Genomic DNA, 22260 nt, shown 5'->3' with positions numbered 1-22260 from the left:
ATAAATCCCGAAACCTAAGACAAGTGCAATCAATTTGTCCTTGGTTTGAACATTGTACTAACCCTCCCCCAACCTGAAGTTTCAAAACCAAACCTATGATCCATTCTCTTACCCCCATCAAAGATAAAGAAAATATGCCTCTGCCATATTTTCTTTACCTGTCCTGTGAATCCTATGGCAAAAAAAAATCCATTAACAAAATCCAAACGCTGTCCGGTCCAAAAAAAAAACAATCGCTTCAAGGTACCAAAGGATTCTGTAAAGCAACCTACAGTACAGTGTGGGGACCTAAAGAAAAGCTCAAATAGCTCATTTCCAATGCAGACCAAGGAAGGAGGTGTGTTTTATACACGGCAGTGGTTCGAATCCCAGAGTGTAATGGCTCGGCTTTGGCTATGTGTTACCCCTCAACAGGTGACAATCTCTGTTGATGGGATCCTCACCACCACTGGCTACACCCAGGAAGACTACACCATGCTGGGCTCCGATGATTTCTTCTACGTGGGTGGGAGCCCCAGCACTGCCGACCTGCCCGGATCTCCAGTTAGCAACAATTTCATGGGCTGCCTCAAAGAGGTAGGAGAGACTCAAATGAATACATAGAGAACACATGCATGACCTGTATGTGTGTTGTTCAATCACAATATTGTATCTGCATTTGTATTTGATTTTTCAATGCTTCAGGATGTTCTTGTGTTCATTTAAGTATATGTGAAGCCACATGCACAGGTTTTTTTCTAGTATTCATTTTGCCAGTGCAGCTGTTGTAGTATACAGTATGGACAACCATAATAATCAGCATAATTTCCCTTAAAAGAAAGGAAAGGAGAATAAAATAAAATTGCATTATCAATTAAAGCTGCTGAGTTAGCAGAGGAAGTACCCGACTTTCAATATCCCCTCGCTTAATCTAATTCATAACACTTACTGCAGTTTGTGTGGGAGAAAATATACCAAAAATTGCTTCTGTCGCCTGTAATTTGCAGCATTGTCTTGAGTGTGCTGCTAAAACGCCTCCCAATGGGCAGCAATCTGAAAGAAATATTTGCCTATGATGAAATAGGAAAATGTGTTGTTGTTTCGGGACATTTATAATGTAGTTGCTGGCTCTTTGAGCTTGTGAGTAGAGCCAAAAAAATATATTAAGTGCCCTGTTATTTACATTTTGCTCCCCATTACTTATTCTGCAGCAAGTAATGATAATAAAGGGAGGACTGGTGGCTCTTCAGAGCTGTAAAATAAGTCTACGTTAATTTCTGCAGTTTAGCAGCAGCAGTCTCAGATAAAGCATTATGTTTTAACTTGGCACTGGGTGCAAGTTGGTGTCCTTATGTAGCAGCTGCGTTATGGAACAGTGCTTTTATTTGTAAACTAAACATATTCTCATAATGTGTGATTTTATCTTGCTTTTTAAAAAGTATTTTGGGAGAATGGCATTGGTAGTGTATATGGGTTCATTATACATGTGGTCCCTACATTGTGTTTTTTGAGTGATATTTTAAAGCCATTGCAGTTCTGTGACAGTGTTAAAAGCAAAGCGATGACATTACCGGACTAATGTGCCTTAGATGACTGGAATGCTGCCAGAAATTAAAAGACGGATCATATAAAATGGGGAAATCCAACACCGTGTACCATAATTGATCTTCCATGTGTTTATCCTGGGAAGGGACCGGTGGAAGTGTCTAGCTTTGATCAGATATCTACCAAAGAAATGCCTGCTACTTCATTTATCAATGCTTGCACCAGACACCTCACATTAACATAAAGTAAACTGGAGCAGTACTTTCAACACCTCCTTCTAACCACCACCTGATCATTTTGGATGCACACAACAATCCACAAAATTGACTCAAATCAATAAGAAGTTTAATTTTGCTGCCACAAACTACATTTCTTTCCTTTAACAATGGAAACGGAACATCAACAAATACAAGTAGATTTCAACGTAAATAAGCTTTTCAATAAAGGTTTCAAAGGAAATGAAATAAAACGTCACAGTTCATTCTTGGCCTTCGAAACAGCGACAAAACGATCTTGTGATACACAGTGCGTTACTTCCTCGTTAGGAATCTTATTAAAGTGGACATATTATGCTTTTCCTTATATTCTGTCATATCTACAATGTTATAATGTTGGATTTTCAAATAATGAGGTAAAGTTATTTTAGAGAAATCCCTGTGAGCTAAAACGTTTTTCCAACTGTACTGAAAGCTCCGGTTTCAATAGTTTTTTCTACTAGTATTACGCAACTCTAAGCCGGCCTGCTATGATTGGTCATCAGCTCCAGGTAGGCAGGACTGTAGTGTTTTGTTTAAGCCACTGCAGTGTTAACATTGCATGTAACTACATGCTAAAGGCAGTAATGTCATCTTGGCTGCCAGTGTTGTTAAATTCTCCCCAAGTCCGGGTCACATTACTCCTGAAACATTTCTGGTTATGGACTATTTGGTTTAAAAGCCTTTATCTGCGATTTTTGACATTAGAAAGTGCTGCTATATTATATTAGTGTCCACTGCTAACTATATTAGCTACATGGCTAACGACTGTAAACAATGTCATCTGGGCTGCCAATTTGTTAAATTCTCCCCAATTCCGAGTCTCATTCCTGCTGAAACATGTCAGATTTGGTACTGTTTGGTTCAGAAGCCTTTATCTGCGATTTTTGACGGAAGAAAGTGCTGCTTGTCATTTCTCCCCAAATTCCAGTCACTTTACTGCTGGATGTCCGGTTGTGTAGTATTTGGTTTTTTAGCCTTTATTGGTGATTTTTCACGGTACGAAGTCCTGCTATTCTACGTTGCAGTAGCTCCAGCTTCAGCTAGCTAGTAAAACAAAACTGGAGGGCACCGGAGAGTCCAGGAAACACGCTGGCCAATCAGAGGAGCAGACTGGGTTTTTATGGGAGGAGGGGTTAAAGAGACAGGTGCATATCATACAGAGGGTGAATACAGGTGCAGCAGCACTTGGACTTTATAGTCAGTAACTGTGATTAGGGCTGGGCGATATGGTTGAAAACTGTATCACGATATAAGTTTTTCATATCGGTCGATATCGATAATTATTGATATTTTTTATGACCTATTTAAAATAAAGACCAGGAGAAAAATATATTAAATTTAAACATTTTTATTTTAAACTTAACCCTGCTCTGATTATAATCCCCTCAGTTATAAAAGCAGAAATGTCAACACAACCATGGAAAACACTCAAATAATTAAATTGTAAACAGGTCTAAAATCACAATGAACACTTAACAATTATCTCTTTTTAACATTAAGGTGCAAAATTAAAGAATAAGTAAGAAATGCTTAATAAAGTGTCATAAAATAGTGCAAAGTGTTAGCTAAATATAAGAAACCTGAGAAGGAACTATTTTCTGCAGGTTTAGTGCTAGGTTGGTAACCTGGCTTCTGGACAGTGCTCAGCATGTCTGCCTCCGTTATTTCTTTGTAGCGTTTAGTAAGGCGCTGATGCAGAGTACCTCTCCATGGTGGTCTGCTGCTTGTAGTATTTAGTAAGGCGCTGATGCAGAGTACCTCTCCATGGTGGTCTGCTGCTTGTGGTGTTTAGTAAGGCGCTGATGCAGAGTACCTCTCCATGGTGGTCTGCTGCTTGTGGTGTTTAGTAAGGCGCTGATGCAGAGTACCTCTCCATGGTGGTCTGCTGCTCGTAGTGTTTAGTAAGGCGCTGATGCAGAGTACCTCTCCATGGTGGTCTGCTGCTTGTAGTGTTTAGTAAGGCGCTGATGCAGAGTACCTCTCCATGGTGGTCTGCTGCTTGTAGTGTTTAGTAAGGCGCTGATGCAGAGTACCTCCATGGTGGTCTGCTGCTTGTGGTGTTTAGTAAGGCGCTGATGCAGAGTACCTCTCCATGGTGGTCTGCTGCTTGTAATGTTTAGTAAGGCACTGATGCAGAGTACCTCTCCATGGTGGTCTGCTGCTTGTAGTATTTAGTAAGGCGCTGATGCAGAGTACCTCTCCATGGTGGTCTGCTGCTTGTGGTGTTTAGTAAGGCGCTGATGCAGAGTACCTCTCCATGGTGGTCTGCTGCTTGTAATGTTTAGTAAGGCACTGATGCAGAGTACCTCTCCATGGTGGTCTGCTGCTTGTGGTGTTTAGTAAGGCGCTGATGCAGAGTACCTCTCCATGGTGGTCTGTGCTCCAAAGTGTGAGCGCGGCTAAAGTGGTTAAACAAGTTTATGGTATTACCAGTGTTGGTCTGACGACATTGGTCTGACTACGGTCAGACTTATAAAATCCCCAAAACTGCCATACTGACTTTTCCTGTTTCAGCAACGATTTCCTCGCTCGCTGCGGCACTCACTTTCCACTCCACGCCGGTTCTGTTATTGAAGAACACGAGACAGCGATGTGGCGCAACCAAACATGATACTGTTACATGATTGGCTGTTAGAGTGTCACTCCCTACGTTGCTAGGTTGACAGAGAGTGAGGGCCTTTGTTCATGCAAACAAACTTGATTCACAACCTCTGGTTTCTTCTGATGAAGAAAAACAAGTTATCGAACGTTTTATCGACCGCATTTTCTATTGATATTGATTATGTGTCTATCGTTTTATCGCCCAGCCCTAACTGTGATTTTTTTATTTTATTTTTTTACAGAAATGAACTAAAATATTTAAATTAGCAAAGTCATTCTAGTAATTTAAACCTCTTACCTAACAATTATTAACAATTGATCAAAATAGTATTGTACTGTATACTGTGATGATTTTATCCCAGATGAGCACATCATTTGAATTTGTATTGATCAAGTTGAATAATTGCTTTCGAAAAATGTATCTGAATAGCATTATTTAAAATGAGTATTAGTTTGTAACATAACCAATAAACATGAAACTAAATGTAATATAAATGTAATTCAATTTTTTTAAAACTCAACTCTCTGTACTTCTACCTTCAATTCTCACAATTCAATTTCAGTGTCCTGAGACACACATCCGGTCGTTGAGGAAGAGCAATCGAGTGCACAAAACTCCGGTACATGTGTGCTTTAATGGTTTGTTTATTGGATTAAATGCAAAGTGGGAGAAACACAATGTTCAGTTATCAGCTGTAGCAACCAGAATTCAGCCAGCACAAACCCCAGCGCCGGAGGTAGAGCTGGGTCTAACCTGTGTGACGCCAGGGACACGCAGCTCGCCAAGCCCGATCAGGGGCCTGGCTGCTCACACCAGACGCGCATTTCTCTGCGCTGGTCACAGAGCGATACTGCTCCTCTCCACTCTACAGATGTCTACTCTACTCTCTCTCTCTCTCTCTCTCTCTCTCTCTCTCTCTCTCTCTCTCTCTCTCTCTCTCTCTCTCCCTCTCCCTCTCCCTCCATGTGTTTGGTAGTCATCCAACAACATCTCCCACCACCTCCAGCCAGGAGGTGTGTGTGTCTGTGTGTGTGTCTGTGTGTGTGTGTGTCTGTGTGTGTGTGTGTGTGTGTGGGTGTGTGTGTGTCACTGTCTGTATCTCTGTCTGTGTCTGTGTCTCTCTCTGTCTGTCTCTCTCTCAGTCAATCAATTCAATTTGCTTTATATGCATGAACAAAGAAAACATATTGTTGCCAAAGCAGTTTACAGAAAATACATATAGTACAGATCACATATTAAATACATACAGTAGGTGTCACATATATTCTATACAGTGTCATAAACATACAACATACTACATTACAAAACAATTACATAACACAATGTAATACAGTTTTGTACAATATAATGACCTAAACCAATGTGTAATGTTGGGATCTTATAGTGGTGAGTCCCTCAGGCTGTGGCAGGCAGATACATATTTAGCTGCCATTGGGGCTGCTGTCCCTTCTCCTAGGAGGACTAACCTCTTCTCTTCTGATGTTAACATTGGGAAATTTGCTATTTTGTTGGCTATAAAGTGTAAGTCTCTTAGTGAAGAGAATTTTTCACAGTGGAGGAGGAAGTGTATCTCTTTTTCCTGTCTTCCTGTCTCTACGGCCAGTTGGTGGTCACTGAGCCTATATTTAGTCAGGATCCTTCTCTGCTTTAGATCTCTACGGTACAAAGGTTAGACCCAGCGCAGAGTTTCTACAACCATTAACTGAACGTTTAACCGGGGCTACTGCCTGCTCTCCTCCCAGTGCCATGTAATTTCTCCGACGCTCCATTGTTCCGACCTCTCAATAACCCGACAAATTCCCTTTGATCCTACAGCCCACTAGTCCGACGTTCCTTGGTTTAAAAAAAAAATAAAAATAAACCCTCTGCTCTGACATCCCATTGTTCCGACCATATAGGAACAATGGTTAAGCTTTATTATAAAATGCACTCAACTTCGAGGCAAGGCCCGCCCTTCAATAGCATTCACACACTACTATTGGCCAGGCGTCCATGCTGACGCAAGGTAACTTAACCAGATTAGTTCAGGTCCTATCCCCTGACCAATCAGCTATCCTAACCTTAACCACTCAAGGTCAATGCCTAACCCCAACCAATCGAGCTGCTTCGTAGGGAGGGACTAGCCTGGAAGTTATGTGGGATCCACAAAAGCCTATATGGTTGGAACACTGGGATGTTGGAGCAGACGGTTTATTTATAGAAATGGGCAGTCCCCCTCCTCTCAGCAAAGTAGTCTCTTAGCAGCGAGGACTTTTAAGGCGGAGGGACTGCAGGGTGCGCTAGCTAGCTAATTCTTGTCTCCTTTGTGGTCTAATGTACACTGACCAGAGTTGTGTTTAATCTGCACTTGATTGCTCTTCCTCAACGGTCGTGTGTGTGTGTGTGTGTGTGTGTGTGTGTGTGTGTGTGTGTGTGTGTGTGTGTGTGTGTGTGTGTGTGTGTGTGTGTGTGTGTGTGTGTGTGTGTGTGTGTGTGTGTGTGTGTGTGTGTGTGTGTGTGTGTGTGTGTGTGTGTGTGTGTCCCGTTTTACTATATTCGTGGGGTCCAAAAACCGGGGACTACAGTATACTTGTGGGGTCTGCACAGCCTCGTGGGGACCAAAATGCTGGTGCCCACGAGTTTAAAGGGCTGTTTGAGGGTTAAGACTTGGTTTTAGGATTAGGGTTAGAATTAGGTTATGGTTAGGGTGAGGGTAAGGGTTAAGGTTAGGCATTTAGTTGTGATGGTTAAGGTTAGGGTAAGGGGCTAGGGAATGCATTATGTCAATGACAAGTCCCCACAAAGATAGTAATACAGACGTGTGTGTGTGTGTGTGTGTTTGTGTGTGTGTGTGTGTGTGTGTGTGTGTGTGTGTGTGTGTGGGGAAACTGAAATTGAATTGTGAGAACTGAATATGAAAGTGTATATAGAGAGTTGAAATGTTCGGTGAGGATCAAATACAGTTTCAGAGCACCTAAACTCAATTTCATATTACATTCTGTTTCAAGTTTGTTGGAATCCATTTCCCCACTAATACATTTGATTTCAAATGACGCTATTCAGTTTTTAAATGCAATTATTCAAGTTGAGCAATTCAAATTATAATTGAATCAAATTCAGTGACATATTCCTGCTCATACTAGACTACCCTCTCGTCCTTTTCTCTTACATCACAACCTTCTCAATTTTGACAAGGGACAGTAAGTCTTGTGATGTCCTGCCAAGCTCAGTCGAGCACCTTCCAAAATGCCTTTCATTTAGCCAACTTGGCTTCTATCAGACCACACTCTTTTACCCTTCATCTTATTTTCAGTACCCTCTCTCTCTCACTCTCTCACACACACACACACACACACACACACACACACACACACACACACACACACACACACACACACACACACACACACACACACACACACACACACACACACAAGCAATCACGTTTGGGATAAGAGAAAGTCACCTTGTCTGCATTGTTTTATGTTTCGACTGAGTGGCTCAGGCTGCTGTTCCCCCAGTCATTACCACATTGGCTAATGCATTTCTGGTCCACCCTCTGCTCCACACTTTCTATTTCTCAAAGACACAAATACATTGCATACATTTCTAGCTACTGACCGAGCCTTGCCTGTAGTGTTACCTAAGGCTCCATGAATAAATAGAGAACACATCCTAAGCTGTGACTAAACTCAAATGCACCAGTGATCATTAACATCCTTGCTGTGTTTTGGCTTCGGACAACTGGCTCAGTCGGTTTTCAGTCTGTCGTTCCCAGTGCCAAAATGATACACACCTTGTTATGGGATTGTATTTCAAGCCATTTGTTTTATTTATGTTTGTTCTTTTACAACGTGGGAGGATTTGTGATTCACAGATCTTGGCAGCCATGGGATTTTTGAAGCTTTTTCCCAAAGCTAGTAGTTGCATCAATATTTAGAGTAGTAATTAATTATTAATCTGTGAACAGCGAATTATAAAAACTGTACAAATACTGTATATATTAGGCCTAATTGTTTGTATTTGACTCCTCCGCTGGTGGTTTAGTCCATTACCAAGTAGTAGAATGAAGAAAGTTGTTGGGGCGCCTTGCTTTTCTGTATGTTGATGCACATGGTGATGCAGTAAATTCCCACACAAGGGCTAAATAAGGTAATCCTGCCTGTGTCTGTGATTATATAGGTGATTATAAGGAGAATAGATTACATCTAATGTACCGTACAGCTTTTGTCCACACTTCCGTTAGCTATGTTATCTAGCCTGTAAATTGTATGATGCTGGCTTGGTTTGTTGCGCCCGCATCCACCGCCACTTGGACATAAGCATCTATTTGTTATTTGTTGCCATGTTTCTGGTTTCCTGATGAATGTAAGTCCAATATTCACTCTTCTTTTGGCTCTGTTTTTGGTCCCGACCAACTTCTCATATTAGTATTTAGCTGTTTTTAGCTGCTAAATGTTCCAGTATGTTCATCAGGTAGTTGTTTGTTTTTCTCTATCTCTGAAAAAACTTTTTGTCTGAAAATAGTTGCCCACACAGCTGGAAATAAGGTTGATGAGAGCTGTGAGACTGAACCAACACTATATTTGCACACCAGAAAACCAAAACCATGAACTGAATGCTGCTACATTGCTCAGGGGAACATCAGAGTTAATGTTATTTGACTCAATGCTCATATAAAATATTGGCTTAGTGCAGCTTTAAGGAGGCAAATGCATTAATGTAAAGAACTTTCATCATTGGTCGTGGTGCAGAGGCAGCATGTGTTTCCAATATTATCCGAACAAGTGTGACTCAGCATGAGTTGGCCCTTGAGAGTGTGTTTGGTGGACGGAATCATGGCCGTGATTCACCATGTGGTTAGGTAGTGGAAGTATTGTGTGGTCCTCAACTGTTCATCATACGTTGCTCTATTAAGCAGGCCCGATGCCAGCTGCTACCCAGGACTATACAAACTGCTCTTGACGGGCTGTGTGATCTCCCCCACATACTTCTATTCATTCACAATATCTCTTTGGCCGTTGTATGAAGCCCAACTTGAAGTGTGTTTCCAAACGCTGTATTGTGTGTATATACATGCACTCCCTATGCATCATCCCTTTGTCTCTCTGCCTCTCTCTTGCTCTCTTTCACCATATTATCCCTTCCTGCCCCCTCCACCTCTTCCTTTGGATTCAATATCCCTAGATAATGAGGAAATGATTCAGTCGTGTTTGGCCCATTGCTCAGATCAGAGTGTGTCAGTACTTCTGTGTGTGTGTGTGTGTGTGTGTGTGTGTGTGTGTGTGTGTGTGTGTGTGTGTGTGTGTGTGTGTGTGTGTGTGTGTAATGTCTGGCTAGAGTGCTTCAAATGCTACGGGAGCAGGAATGTTGCTGCATATTGGTCTCTGTTTGCTATAAGATTTAAAAAAGTGCATCACTTAGAGCTGATGAATAAGCTGATGGAGGCATGTGTTGCTTCAGCGCGCAAATGCCTTCCTTTTCTCTTCTGTGTCACAACAAAAGAGATGCCGTGTGCTGCCATCCCAAGCCCTCTCTTGTTCAGTCTCCACTGCACTCATCTGCCCCCGTAGGCTACATGGGATGTCATCCATACACAGCACACACACAGGTCCCGCCTACGCGCGTGTTTTGCCATGTGGGCTGCAGCGTGTCACGTGACTGAGGGCCAGTGGGCAGCCGCCCCGGCTTCATCTCCGGTCAACCTCATGTTTGGAGTGCCTTCTGCAACCCCAGCCCCCTCTCACGCCATCCAGCCCCTCCCTTTGGTGTCACAGAGCACCCATGGGGGCACTTGAGCTGTGCTGTGGCAACTTGTGTCAGACCGTGGAGGCGGCTGGGGCGTGAGAGAGGAGGAGCTGCAGGTGGAGGGAACAGGAAGGAGATAAGTAACAAGCAGAGAAGTTGTAGAAGGTGTAAGTATTGGGGGGGGGGGGGGTGACAGAATGTATGAGAGGACAGGTGAGGTGCAGGTGAGGTGAATGTCAGCGGGTGGGAGACAGAAAGAGAAAAATACTGATATGGACGGAGATCAAGAGAATGATGAGTAAGTGAGAAGAAGAGGAGAGAGGTCAAGAGACCAACATTTGGCATTTCAGAGGAACATTGTCGTCATCAGTTTTGTGTTAGTCACCACAGTATGTTCAGGCAACGCTTGTTTCTCTCCCCCCCCCAATACAAATGCAAATGTCACCCTGTCCTAATAATTATTTTGCTCTTTTTTTTTTTTTTTAATTTCCCCTTAGAGGGCCAAACAGTGATGGATGGGTACAAACCTCAGACTTTATTAGAATGCATTCACCCGCACCCCCCTATAGGCTAAGCTAAGTTTGTATTACAGGGTTTGGTTTTAGGTAACATCTTATTTACATATTTAACTTATTTCTGGGTAACTCAAAACCTTGCATTATATAATATTACAAAACTTATCCTGGAGTCAGTGGCCCTGGGAGCACAATTACACATATGATAACTGATAGCAGATGAGAGGAATGATGTTTTTTTTACGGTTGAAAAAATTTGACCTTTTATGGAAAGTCATACTCTTTTGAAAGAGTGCGGCTAATAACAGATAATATCTCATAATCTTCCCTTTTTGAGGCCTTTATTGGATCTATTTTGTAACCTTTTCTGAACACCGATGAAATGGGTGTAATTGCAGCAAAAAAGAAGTTCACATCTCCTTGCTTCAGACTGAATGTCAACCTCACATCAGTCACTCACTCTGTGCAGTATTCTACTTCCTATGATCTCGCACTACCTTTCTACAGAAAATGAAAAACCTACTGATCTAAGGCTAATCTCCTCATCACGCAATGGCAACCTAATCACATTTGTACTTTTACTGCATTTACCAGAAAATCAAAGTATCCCTGTAACAATGCGGGCTTGCTTTCATTGAATAACATTTTTGTTTTCCTGTGATGCCAAAAGGGCCTGTTGAAGAAAAACATCAGTCTGAAAATTACTTACTTACTTTTGTCGGCTTATTTTGTTCCTTTAAAAAAAAAAAAAAAAATAGTTTGACATTCCGTGGAAATATGCTTCCTTTCTGAGAGTTAGCTCTCATGTCTGTGCACTAAAGATGAAGCTTCACAGCCAGGAGACGCTTAGCTTAGCACAAAGACTGGAAACCGGGGGAAACCGCTAGCTTGGCCAAATGTGAACAATATCTGCCTACAAGCACCTATAAACTCAACAACAACTCTTTATTTATAGAGCATATAAATAAAATTATTTATAAAATCCGTTAAATTCGTTAAAAAGCGCTTCACAGAACAATGAAACAGACCAGTCATAAAAACATCAGGTTTTTCAAACAACAAATAAAAACTATTTGGTTTTTTTAAAAACCTTTACAGTGTAGGTAAGAATAGGAAAAAACATTTTAAAAAGAATAAAAGGGTCTAAAAATAAATATAAGGCTTTGATGAAAGTATATTTTAAGAAGGGACTTAACGGAATACGCCACTGTTTGTTGAAATTGGGTTATTCACCGTCTCCTCTATATTTATATAGGTGGGCAAACGCAGAGCGGAGCTCAGTCAGGGCAGCGGCATTTGGTTGTCCACTAACCCAGAAACAGTGACTTTGCGTCGTCCGCAGAGCCCCGCGGGCTGCCGATATCTCTGTGCCCGAGTAGCAGTGCTTTGGCTGTAGCCTACTTCCACCCAATATAGTCCCAAGTCAATACCTGCCTAGGAAGTCGTCTAGTCTTAATCTGCATTGCTATTTTTACTTGTTGTGAATATGCAGTCCACAAGAAGTAATTAGGTTTTGTTTTTGTTGTTTTTGGGTCACTTTTACTCACGACATGCTAACAGCAACAAAGGATTCATTACGCTAAGCTAAGCTAGCGGCAGCGCCACCGGACTAAGACAATGCATGCACTGAGACAAAAATGCATTTGCCCACCTATATAAATATAGAGGAGACGGTGAATAACCCTATTTCAACAAACGGTGGCGTATTCCTTGACCCCGCTGACCTGATATCTTCGGACATGTTACATGTAGGTTTTTATTTAATCTGTATCAGAATGTAAATGTGACCATTTGTTGTCATGCTACAAGCACCTCCTAGTTGTATGGCATAGTTCAGCATTGTGTATACAGCTGTAGTGTGTTATGAATGCAGTGGTAGTGATGCTTAGAAGTCAATAGAATGTCTGACCACAAACGCTTCCGTCAGTCAAGATAAAAGCATGCTGAGATATGCTGAAGCCCCCGCAGTATATCACCCAGGACCAACATGAGATTAAAATGTTGGCGTAAACCCTGACACTGGCTGAACTGCTTTGGATTTAGTATGCGGACAACGATACAAGAGAGTTGATGCCGATGAGCTTATGAACTTGAAGATTAGCTCTCTAGCGCTGAGCCAGTGAAGGTCCTGGTCGCTGGACGTGGAGGGGGAGGAGGAGCGTTGTGGTGTAGTGAAGGGCAACAAATAGTAGCAGATAAGCACGCATGTATATGCATGATATTAAGACGGGGATCAGTGGTTTGAGAGTGGCCTCGAAAAATTAGTTTTTAGAATAAATATATCTCTAGTTACTCTTATCTTTAGCAGCAGTGCATGTGGTGCCGTGTTTGACTGTTCTATTTTAGTCTGAGACAGATGAGTGAGACAGATTTAATAAGAATAAAAAGGTCTATATGTATAGTTAATTAAGTCCAAGTCTCGTCACTCCCTGCAATGAAGAAAACTCGCCCCAGGTGGAACCCAACAATTAGACACTACATGCTACATGTATGCTGTGTTGAAGGGTATGTTGTAGAGGCAGATTATGTCATGTTGAGCAGCATTTATGATTTTGCAGGGAGGGTTGGAACAAGTTCATGTGACAGATTGAATGGGCCGCCTCGCTGTCTGTGTGTGTTTGACAGGCTACTGTATGTGTCGCAATGAATAGTGCATCATGTGGCACAGCTGAAGCTGCCTGCCTGAGCAAGTTTTGCAGCATTCCCTATATTTTGTCACATTAAAGGGCCATTTCAACCAAGTCACGAACATGCACTTGTCCCTATAGCGATATCTAGTGATACTGCGTGTTTAGTATCCACTGCTGCTGCAAACCCATAAGGTAAATTGATTTTTATTTATTGTGCTTATAGTTTTGTAAAATTACATGAAAAAAGGAAATATGTCTTCATTTTTCCTTAAACATTGTCCTGGTTACTCCAAAGACTTTGCTGTAGACCACTTGAGCAGAATATACTGTAGATCCCAGTTAAAGTAGTTAACATTTTTATCTAGAAAGACATGTTGCTGATTGTGTTGATACATTGAGCAGCACAAACTGAATTCCATCACATCCATTATATTGGGTTGGAAAGAAAAGTCTCAGCGGCGAACATTTTAAAGCCTCGCCACATAAATCCAGAACTCTCCGCATGCCTACATACCATGGCAACATTGGAAAGATGTTTATTTTGTGATTTGGGTGAACTAACCCTTTTTTACTGGGTTTAATGCTGTGACAGCCCAGACATTGTAATATGGTAGGCAGTCATATTGATTCCCAGTAATTATTACTGAGTCTTCTATCTTTTGTGTCATCAGTTCTGTCACTCATCCAGTTTTCTCATCAATATTTACCCACAATTGCTACATTGATCTGCACTTAGTAAATACTTTATGTTGTGTGTGTGTGTGTGTGTGTGTGTGTGTGTGTGTGTGTGTGTGTGTGTGTGTGTGTGTGTGTGTGTGAGAGAATAGAGATCTCCTTCATGAGCACCTTGTTTGTGTGTGTATCTTCACTCTACTTCAGTGAAATGACCCTGCTTCTTCATTAACACCGGGGCTAAATCATGCTGACAGCAGCTGTGGCCGGGGCCAAGAGGACATGAGCACCGATCTGAAGTAGATTAGGGGTGTGTGTGTGTGTGTGTGTGTGTGTGTGTGTGTGTGTGTGTGTGTGTGTGTGTGTGTGTGTGTGTGTGTGTGTGTGTGTGTGTGTGTGTGTGTGTGTGTGTGTGTGTGTGTGTGTGTGTGTGTGTGTGTGTGTGTGTGTGTGTGTGTGTGTGTGTGTGCTTTTTGCGCTTCCACCCAGCTGCCCTTCCCTCACCCTTACCAGGGCCCAATCAATACACCATCCTGGAGGATCTCGGCTTTATGGAGTTGTTACAGTCCCCTGTGCATGCATTATGAATGGTCCCCATAAGGCTGTTGATAGGCCGAAGGATAGCGTAGCAAAGCATGGCCATAACAAAGGAGAAGATGAGGTACACATAGCAGTCAGTTCCCCTTTTATGGCATTATTTTGATTACCTTATTGATCAGCCTGCAGCAGAACAGACAAAATCATAATCCCAAAACAGATGGGGGACACACAGATAAGTTTAGTACATCCCAGAATAACATTGCAGTGTCTGGGAGAGTTTGTAAAGACTTTCCACTGTCAAGAAAACTGATAGAGAGCGAGATTTTTAGGAGTCGGGGAGACAAACTATGTTTTTTAAGAGTATAAGAACAGCCTGTTGTGGCTCTGATGGAAACCTTGTGTTGTGTCACACAGAGCTAACTGTTCTTTCAATGTCTAAAAAATTCTACTTAATGTCTCAAAGACAGAGTGCCTTTGAACTTTGGCAAGTTTGAGCGATTTACATCTAAGAAGTAGACAGTGACCATCACACGCGTTGTTAAAGAAAAGTTGTACATTGCAAATGAGCAGCATTAAAGCATCTGTTTCTTCTCTCTTTCTCTTTTAATGTAATATTCAGTTTGTTCTCTGGCCCAAGAGAAGTCTAAAAGCTTGCTGAAAGTGGAACGCAAGGTATTTGGCTTCAGAAGAAAACATAAAAACAGTTTTTCGGAGACATCAGTAATGCTGGTTAAAGCTAAAAGATGTTTGAGCTACAGGGCAGCTGCAACATTTCTTTGAAACATAATTTTCAAAATCATCCCTGTTTTTCATTTGATGTTTTTGATAGTTTATAAAAAATTACATTGAATTTGACAGTTGTTTGGGTGGATTCAACTGCAATTGCTGCTGCTGCTGATTGACAATAATCAGTGAGCCAAATTATGCCTACATGTTCCGTCATATTTTAGCTGATAATCGCATGCATACAAAAAGAACAAACAGAGATGATCCCTGAAGCCATGAGCCGTATTAGCATGCTTAGCATACTCCAACATGGCAGCAGCATCAGGGTGGCTTTTTCTAACTAATTTCCATTGATGGAAATGTCCTTGTAGAGCTAAAATGATTAGTCAATCTGCTGAAAATAAATCAACAACTTCTTTTAATTAGCGAGTAATCATTATCGTTAAAATAATTTTAATTCCAAATGATTTTTCCAGCAAAAATGCCAACCATTCTCTAGTTCCAGCTTCTACAGTAATTTGTAAGCATATTCTGCTTATTTGTGTTCTGTGTAATAAACTGGAAATCTTTGGGCTCATCGCTGTTTGAGGTCACCTCAGGCTCATGGAAATTAGGATATTATGATGATTATTATGTCATTTTTCACTTTTCTGACATTTTACAGATGAATTCCAGTTGGAGGCGCAAGTAAACGCGCTGCCATTACTCTCGTGGCACCCAACTTGCAAAGCCACGTAAAGCATTGTAATATATGTAAAGGATTTCAGACGTCTAACCTTCTGTTATCAGCTGCTCTGACAGTAAACTTTAAAAAAATAAAAGCCTCTGTTCTATGAAATGAATTTTACTTTAATAAAGCTCCATTAATTCCTCGTGATTCCATCGCATTCTGAGTGGAATGCAGAGGAGACCTAGACCTAGCGATCTGCCCACACAGGGCCCATGGGGAGTCTTCACCCTGCATATCTCTCGCTAGCTGGCTACTCTTACCGTCACTGGCCGGAATTCCACTCCAACAATAACATGTGTTTTCTTGTTTTTATTAAATGCTGAATTTATTCTGATTAAATTGCAAGTAATTACGGAGCTTGCTGCTATTAACCATAATTGCTAATTAATTACTGGGTCGGACAGCTGACCCGAAGGCTGTGTCATACTTCATTTCAGAATAGCGCTTTGAGACCAAATAAGGTCCACGTTCACACAGAGTGCCCCTCGCCTGCCTGACTATGCGACCGCTGACCATGATTAACACAAACATCTACGCTTTCATTGTCAGCGGAAGTGTGTTCCGCTCCACTCGGCATTATCTGCACTAATGGCAGCGACGCTTGAGGGAGCAATAGGGATTTGCCCGTAGATCAAATGATTAATTGATGAATCAAGAAAATAATCAACAGCTGATTTATCTTGTTTGACTTTGATTTAGTTGTGGGAAAGACTGGCGGTAGGACCTGATAAGCCTATGGCTTCTACCTGTCCCTTTTTTTGAGCAGGTCTAGTGTTATGTTGAAATTCATTTCTTTTCTTTTTTATACATGTTTAGTTTTGTACATTATTTATATAGGGAGCAATATATATATAGATAGATGGATAGATAAATAGATAGATAGATAGATAGATAGGTGTGTGTGTGTATATATAGAGATGTGTATATAGATATATAGTTCGAAATAAAGATTTCATTCATTATCAATAAAGGAAATTATCATTACAGGGCTATTGCATCAGTTTAGTCCTTCAATTCAATTTTATTTTATAGTATGAAATCATAAAAAGAGTTATCTCGAGACACTTTACAGATAGAGTAGGTCTAGACCACACTCTATAATTTCCAAAGCCCCAACAATTACAGTAATTGCCTCAAGAGCAAGCATTAGCAGTGGCTGTTGTGACAGTGGCGAGGAAAAACTCCCTTTTAGGAAGAAATCTCGGCCGACTCAGACTCCTTGGTAGGCGTCTGTCTGACGGGGCCGGTTGGGGGTGTGATGAACAGTGGCAAATAACAGTCATAATAAAAATAATGGAACAGTGACTACAACGGTAGTCGTAGTAGTTCTTGTCATAGCAGGGCACAGCAGGGCGTTACGGGGTGTAGTGTGGCACAGCAGAGCATGGGTGGATGCAGTGGACGCGGGAGGACATTGCAGGGAATCGCAGAGCGTAGCAGGTCCACAGCGACAGCTGCACCCAAGACCCAGATCTTGGTGCCACCCTAATCCAAGGCAATATTCTAGGCGAAGAAGAAACATAAGGACTCCGGGGAGTGAACTCCCCAGAGTCAGGTTAGTAACAAGCATTTCTGGGAAAAGAGAGACGAGAGAGCTCAGTGTGTCATAGGAAGGAAGGAACTTCCCCGTTCATACAGTCATATACTATGCATGTTGCTTACATTTACTGTATTCAAAATGTATACGATTATTATTGCATGGTAGTAGATTAGGTGCTTGACAAAGTGTGTGGTAAGTATGTGTGTTAACTGCATTGACCGCTACAGTACATCACTGTGTTTGTACTGCATATAGCAAACACACAAACCTACACACGTGGTATTTTTTAAACCCAGTCCCTCCCTCTTTTTCTCTCCATTTGCTTCCAGACATTTTCTTTCTCACGCATATTCCGTCTCTTCTGCGTCCTTATTCCCACCAGCTCGTCTCTCTCTCCCTCCTTGTTTTTTCTCCCCCCCCCCCCCCACCTCGTCAGGCCTCCTCGGCGCCCGGGTCACCTGTGTTGATTTACTGTCAAATCTTCCAGGATTATCGGTAATCCCGCAGCAGTAAAATCTGTTTGCTGACAGCTGTGCTCCCTCTAACAGTGTTGCTGTTTCCTGCGCACACACTGCCCTTATATGTCAGAAAAAGCCTGTCTTCCTTCCCAAAAAAAAAAAAAAAAAAAATTAATTTTCCGCCTCAATGGATTCCAATTGACAATATTCTACTCTCCTTTTCTGTGGTATTTAGTTGTATTTGACTATGATGTGGGGCTCCTTTCTGCTTTTGTGGATTAGGGGCTTGCAGCAAATTTATTGTGGGTGAATAAAGTATAATATTGGCTATATTCTCACAGGGTCACCGATGCTCCCGTGTTTTACCCCATCTTCATGAATACTGCTGCTTTTGAACATCGCAGAGAATGACTCACTAATAATTTAGCCATCGCTTCTCGCACTTCACGCTCAGTCGGCAGGTGTTCAATCTAATGAAAATACTGTGATGCATTTGTGTACAATCTCCTTTTCGTCTTGGATAAATTGGGGTTGAAATAGAAGATGACTGAGAAACAAATTGGGCGACACACGCCTTAGAAGATATTAGTTTTATCGATCCAGCTGTCGTCAAAATCAGCAATATGGACTATCACTAAAGTATGATGCTATGATATTACAGTTTGCATTGGAGTGCAGTTCATTCACATGAAAATAAAATATTTTTCAACCATTACTGCACTGGCAAATTATCCCCTACTGAGAAAAAAAAAAACTTAATGAAAAACAAATCCCTCTAAGACACAATTCACACTGAGGTATAATCTTCATCTTTACACTTGCATGCACAGCATGAGAAATATCCAAAACCTTTTGTATTTCTTCCCCAGGTGGTGTACAAGAACAATGATATCCGGCTGGAGCTGTCCCGGCTCGCCCGCATCGTGGACCCCAAGATGAAACTCCAAGGTGATGTGGTCTTCAAGTGCGAAAACGTTGCCACCCTTGACCCCATCAACTTTGAGACGCCGGATTCGTACCTGGCCTTGCCCAAATGGAACACCAAACGCGTAGGCTCCATCTCCTTTGACTTCCGCACCTCGGAACCCAACGGGTTGATACTCTTCACCCACGGCAAGCCCCAGGACCGCCGGGACGCAAAGGGCCAGAAGAACAACAAGGTGGACTTCTTTGCAGTGGAGCTGCTGGATGGGGGGCTATACCTGCTGCTGGACATGGGCTCCGGTACCATCAAAGTCAAGGCCACACAGGCTAAGGTCAACGACGGCACCTGGCACCACGTGGACATCCAGAGGGACGGACGCTCAGGTAAGCATGGAGGGGACAGGGGAAAGGGAAGGAAGGGAAAAACTGCCTCAAAGGAAGACACGTACCATACCATTTTTCCTTCCCGATATCGATTCCAATACCTGAACTTGTGCATGGGCCGATACCTAGTACTGATCTGAAACCAGTGTGTTAAAAATAGTTTTTTTAGCAGTTGTAAACTACGAAAACATGAACAAATACAGTACAGGCCAAAAGTTTGGACACACTTTCTCTTTCAATGCGTTTCCTTTATATTTTCATGACTATTTACATTGTAGATTCTCAGTGAAGGCATCAAAACTATGAATGAACACATTAATTATGTACTTAACAAAAAAGTGTGAAATAACTGAAAACATGTCTTATACATGTCCGGTGCTAAGCGCCGGACGGAGCAACGGTGCCTCTGCAAAATAGCCTCGGGAAGGAACTTGTTTTAGTGGAACATTCCACATTGTATGTGTTAAAAAACATACTTGGCAATAAAAACCCTTTTTGATTCTGATTCTGACATGTGTAGGTTCAAAAGTTGTTTTAGTCGTGCAACAGAAAACTCAGATTGGACAGATAGTCTAGCTAGCTGTCTGGATTTACCCTGCAGAGATCTGAGGAGCAGTTAACCATAGTCATCACAAATACACCGGAGTTTAAAATTACAACACAAAGAAAGAGGAAGGTAACAGACATCCGGCCAAAAAGAGGGACATCCGACGGAGTTTCCGGCGGCACCGGAGCAATCCCAGAAGTGAAACTTAGTGGTTATAGACTAAGTCCGTCATAACTAACTGAAAAAGAACATCAATAAACAGATCTAGAAATTGCTGTGCAAGCTTCCATTTTTAGAGCGGTAAAGCAGAGAGCTAACGTTAGCAAACGGCCGTTTTATCCGAGGTTAAATTACTTGGTATCGGATCAATGCATAGACTCGCGTTCTCACCGATTAAAAGAATGTTAGGCAGTATCGGAGGCTTTCCCGATACTGGTATCGGTATCGGAACAACCCTAGTCAGAACTCGATTTTCATCTTGAAGTCGTAACTGAAATTTCACAGATTTTCTGCAAGCTACTTTTAGTCACAATGTTTACGATTAATTAGAAACTGCATTTCTGTTTAACATCACTGTCACAGCTGATCAGCTTGGTGTGGTGGAAAAGCACCGGGGTCTCGTTTTTCATTTCTTTTTCTTTTTCACACACAATGCATATTTAAAGGTGCAATATGTAATATTGTACGTAATACTGGCAGCTAGCGGTTAAAATAGTTACTGCACTACCAATTCAAAATACTGGAGAGTCGTCTCCCCCGCCCCCTCCTGCTCAGACTCGAAGTTCACGGAGGTTGCCAGGCTGAGACCGCAGCATTCACAACAATGTTGCTAGGCGCTTTTCTCACATAGCCAGACATTATTCCACAGCACAGCGGAGTAGCTAACGGTAGATGCTGGCTATATTAGTCATAAAAGCCCGTGCTCACGCGGAGCTCTGTAACCAACTGACAGACACACTTTTTCGGCTTAAAATGACAGTATGAACCGCTAAAAACACAACAACCTCACTGTCCTCTCCACACGCCAGTCAGGCACACTTCCTCGGCTTAGAATTACAATACGAAACGCTAAAAATACCACTACCTTGCCGACGGAACACACTTCATTGGCTTAGAATTACGGCAACAATCGCTAAACACACTGCAAACTCACAGTCCTCTCTTTCCGATTCACAGCCCCCCTCTCGTGGCTTAAAATAACTCACCGTTGTCGGCTGCAGCCGCTGAACTACACATTGTAAACAGCCATGGGCTGCTTGCCTGGTCCTCCCGGTAACGTTAGCTAGCAGTTAGCAGGGTTAGCATGGCGGCGTTAGCCAGGACCAGTCGGGATCACTTTACTGGCTATGTCTAAATTATTTTTGCGAGTAACCAACTCGGGTACTCTAGCTATATAATTCTATGTGAGTACAGAAATGTTGAAATGACAAAAAATGCCCGTCCCTAGTAGCTGTGATAAATTAGCCTGAAGCTAATGCTTACCTGTTCAGGAGGAAATAAGCCAACTCTGCGTCCTTTTGGGATCTAAGCTGTCTCCATCTTTCAAATACATCTCCAATATTTACCAGAGGGTTGTTACGTCTCTGGTCACGCAACTGTTAGAAACATGCTGTTTTCTTTTTTTTAAGTCATGTAGAATCTATCTCCGTTGATCCTGTTCGTTTGTTTGCTGCTTTCATGGCTGTACTACCGTTACAGCTGTAGCGCGCTGGGTTTACGTTTTTACAGGTATATCTGGCAACCCGGCCTGCCTGTCAAACTGGGCCGTTGTTAACAACACACAGATCAAAACATAAATTCCGTCGCAGAATGTAAATTTCAAAAAGAAAAAATAATGACATTAGCATTGTTGTCCGAAAAGATAGTATTTCAGTTTAACATGTTTCCTTAATATCTGATGAGGCATTGGTGTCATTTTTCGATTTATTACAGTACAAATATTACATATTGGACCTTTAAGAATGGTTTCGATCTAGAAGCTGAACTCCTGGCTCAATTAAAAATATGTAGCCTTTGGCTATACTGTATATGAATTTATAGGCAGAACTGACAAGGCAAACAACTAACTGCTATACAGAGGGATCAAACCAAGGGAAATAACAGCACGCTTCCTGTGCCATATATCCTAAAATACTGAGTGAAGAATGACTAGTACTTCCTGCAGTATCGCTGCGGTAACTTTGTTATAGATTATCATTCCTCTTTTCAAATTGGAAACATACATTTTGGGAAATAAAAATAAAATCCAGAATTGTTTCCATTATGACAGCACTTCATGTATTAAGTATTACAATACATAAGGAACTGTAGCAAGAAGTTAAAGTCTCTAAAATGTCAAAAATAATAAATGCCTGTCACTACTCTAGCCCAAAGTGCTGTTTTTAAATGGCCAACTGTGTTAAAGAGTCATCAAACCCAAAGGTATTTCATTTATAATATGGAACAACAAAATTATAGATTTGAGAGGCTGTTACCAATACAGGT

At 41.8% G+C, this 22260-nt stretch overlaps 1 protein-coding gene across 2 annotated transcripts in view; it reads left to right on the top strand.

Annotated features, from left to right (window-relative positions):
* Positions 1–22260, top strand: part of nrxn3b (neurexin 3b) — a 340029-nt gene that overhangs the window by 77792 nt on the left and 239977 nt on the right. For both annotated transcript variants that reach the window (XM_028604831.1, XM_028604830.1), the window contains 2 exons: positions 415–576; positions 18791–19229. In XM_028604831.1, coding sequence (XP_028460632.1) covers positions 415–576; positions 18791–19229 — 601 coding nt within the window. The remainder of the gene's footprint in view (positions 1–414; positions 577–18790; positions 19230–22260) is intronic.

Source organism: Perca flavescens, chromosome 18 (assembly GCF_004354835.1).
Source record: "Perca flavescens isolate YP-PL-M2 chromosome 18, PFLA_1.0, whole genome shotgun sequence".
NCBI lineage: Eukaryota > Metazoa > Chordata > Actinopteri > Perciformes > Percidae > Perca > Perca flavescens.
The sequence above is the reverse complement of the archived record's forward strand: the minus strand, read 5'-3'. Positions and strand labels throughout refer to the sequence as shown.